General features: G+C 30.1%; 1 protein-coding gene across 1 annotated transcript; it reads right to left on the reverse strand.

The window, feature by feature from the left end:
• On the reverse strand, positions 1-1,361 carry LOC107919545 (uncharacterized). Its single transcript, XM_016848988.2, has 3 exons — positions 659-1,361; positions 488-556; positions 1-273 (listed from the first exon to the last, which is right to left on the reverse strand). The coding sequence occupies exons 1-3, from the start codon at positions 763-765 to the stop codon at positions 129-131; spliced, it is 321 nt and encodes a 106-aa protein (XP_016704477.1). The 5' UTR covers positions 766-1,361; the 3' UTR covers positions 1-128.
• Positions 1,362-2,532: the final 1,171 nt, after the last annotated feature.

A 2,532-nucleotide genomic window follows, 5' to 3' on the forward strand; every position in this document is an offset into this window, starting at 1 on the left:
GATTGAAAGATCAACAAATTTATAACAAAACCAAAATTATTACAAACCCATGTACAAAGAATTATGGAAGATGGCCTTGCCTTCTAAAACAAAAATTCTGGTATGGAAGATCTTAAATAATTTTCTACCTACTTTTTCAAATCTATATCAACGCAGAATACGGGATTCAGCGATTTGCCCAAGAAGCAGAAACAGTGATGAAACAAGAGAACATGTATTTCAACATTTTTTTTTGCAGCAGGTGTATGGACAAGGTTAGGAATTGGATGCCCCCTGGAACAAAATCAGGTACAATATAAGGACTAGATGCATTACTTATTAGAAAAAAATTCAAACAGTCAGATAAAATGTATTGTGTGTACTGTATAGGGTTTATGGTCAACCAGAAATAAGCTGCTTCGTGAAAATAAGGTACAAACAGGAGAGAGAGTTGTCCAATTTATTCTAGACTACATGCAGGAAATTGAAAGGGTAAATAGAAAGGTACCTGTCAACATAGTAGCTAATGAGAATTGGAGCCCACCAGACGACTTGAATGTCAAAATCAATTTTGACGCTGCATTTGAAAGACAGAATAATAGATCGTGTACAGGGATTGTTATTAGAAATTCCTTAGGTCAAGTCTTAAAAGCAAAAATATATAGGAACGAACACATACCAACGGTGTTCACAGTAGAAGCTCTCGCATGCGTCCAGGCAATTAGATTTGGTGGCAGAGTCTAGATTCTTACGAGTTGAAATCGAGGGTGATACGTTAGCTATCATTAAAAAATTACAAAGTGAGGAGGAAGATGGATCTGAAATTAGAGCGTATATTGTTGATACTAAAATCTTATGCAGTAACTTTATTACTTGTGATTTTCGACATGCAAGAAGACAAAAAAAATAAAGTAGCACATCTCTTAGAAAAAGAAGGTTTAAAGGAAAATGAAAATACGTATCTCAGTTCTGGTCTCTCTTGTACAGTTGTAAGGGCCGTTGAAGTCAATAAGCAAGGCGCTGGTTGAGCATATTGAAGGTTCTCTGGTTAAATCTTTCGGAGGACCTGAAAATGGGGAGGCTGGCTCTTTTTTTTTTTTTATTGAGAGACTTAATGATTGGGTTCTGGGTTTTTAAAGAAATATGGAAGAAAAAAATGGAAAGGTATTTCAAACTTGTGTTGATCCATTAAGGGAACAACCATAATAGCGAGTAAAATCGCTTATAATGTAAATACTTTTACCAATTACAGAGGTGTGGAGAATGATGATGGTTTGCTTGGAGGAGTGTTGTAGAGGAAAAATGTGGAAGAAGTGAAGAGACCGTCTAAAATGGTGGCTGGCTGTGAGCTTTTTTTTTAAGGTTTATTTTGAAATGTTGGTTTTCTAGTTTTTTAGGTTTTTTTTTTGTTTGGATGGGTTTGGGCTCTTTGGTATGGGTCATGTTTTGGTTATATATATAATTTTTTTTTGAATTTTAATTGCAGCCCAATCTTTATAAAAAAAAATTTTAGTACACTTATAATATGGATTGAAAAATAATTATCACACATATAAAAATTATATTTACTAAAAATAATCAGATTTGTAGTAATTATTTGATTTTATAAATAAAAGAGTTATTAATTAAAAAAATTAATTAAAATTAAAAATTAAAATAATATGTTTATTAATTAAAAATAGAAAAAACTTGAAACAATGTGAAATAAAAATTAGAAATGTGTTTAGAAAAGGTGATTAAACCTGAGTCTTAAGGATAAAATTAATATTTAACAATTTAACTAAGTAAACTAATATATTAAAAATATTAATTAAAAAAAGCTTAAAACAACGTAAAATAAAAGGTACAAATGTGAGTGGGAGAAGAATCAAACCTAAGACTCAAAGACAAAACCATTAGCATTTAACCATCTGACCAAAGAAACTAATTGTATTAAAAAAGTCGAAAATTGCAAGTTAAAGGAAAATTACGTCCAACGGGGTCGCGCTTTCCTACCAGCTATGCAGAAAGTGCACCCAACTAGACGCGCTTTCACACTCTCTCTCCAAAAACGACATATTTCTCTGAATTTTCAAGAAAATCAGACTATTTAGCCAATAAACCTTTCTTTTTGGCATATATGACCTAAATTAATCATAAGTAGATTTTGTATAAAAATATATCTTTTTGGAAGTAAAAAATATATTATTTTTATTTATTTTAAATATGTTTATAATATATATATATATATATATATATATAAAATGTCTAATTTAAATATATATAATAGTTAGTTAGCCAATTTAATTACTCGAACTAAATTAAATTTTTTCTGCCGCTTGGCACATATTTCACTGCTCTTTGGCACGGATTTTGCTGTGTAGCCAGGGGCAAAGCCAGAAATTTTTTTTAGGGGGGCCGAAATAAAATTTTAATTTTTAATAGTCTATATTTTTATAATTTTTAAAGGATTAAATTAAATTTTCATAATTTTAAAGGGGCCAAAGTGCAATTTTACCTTTACTAATTTAAAATTTTTAAAATTTTCTAAAGGGGCAAAACAACAATTTTTCA

Source organism: Gossypium hirsutum, chromosome A01, assembly GCF_007990345.1.
Source record: "Gossypium hirsutum isolate 1008001.06 chromosome A01, Gossypium_hirsutum_v2.1, whole genome shotgun sequence".
NCBI classification, from domain to species: Eukaryota; Viridiplantae; Streptophyta; class Magnoliopsida; order Malvales; family Malvaceae; genus Gossypium; species Gossypium hirsutum.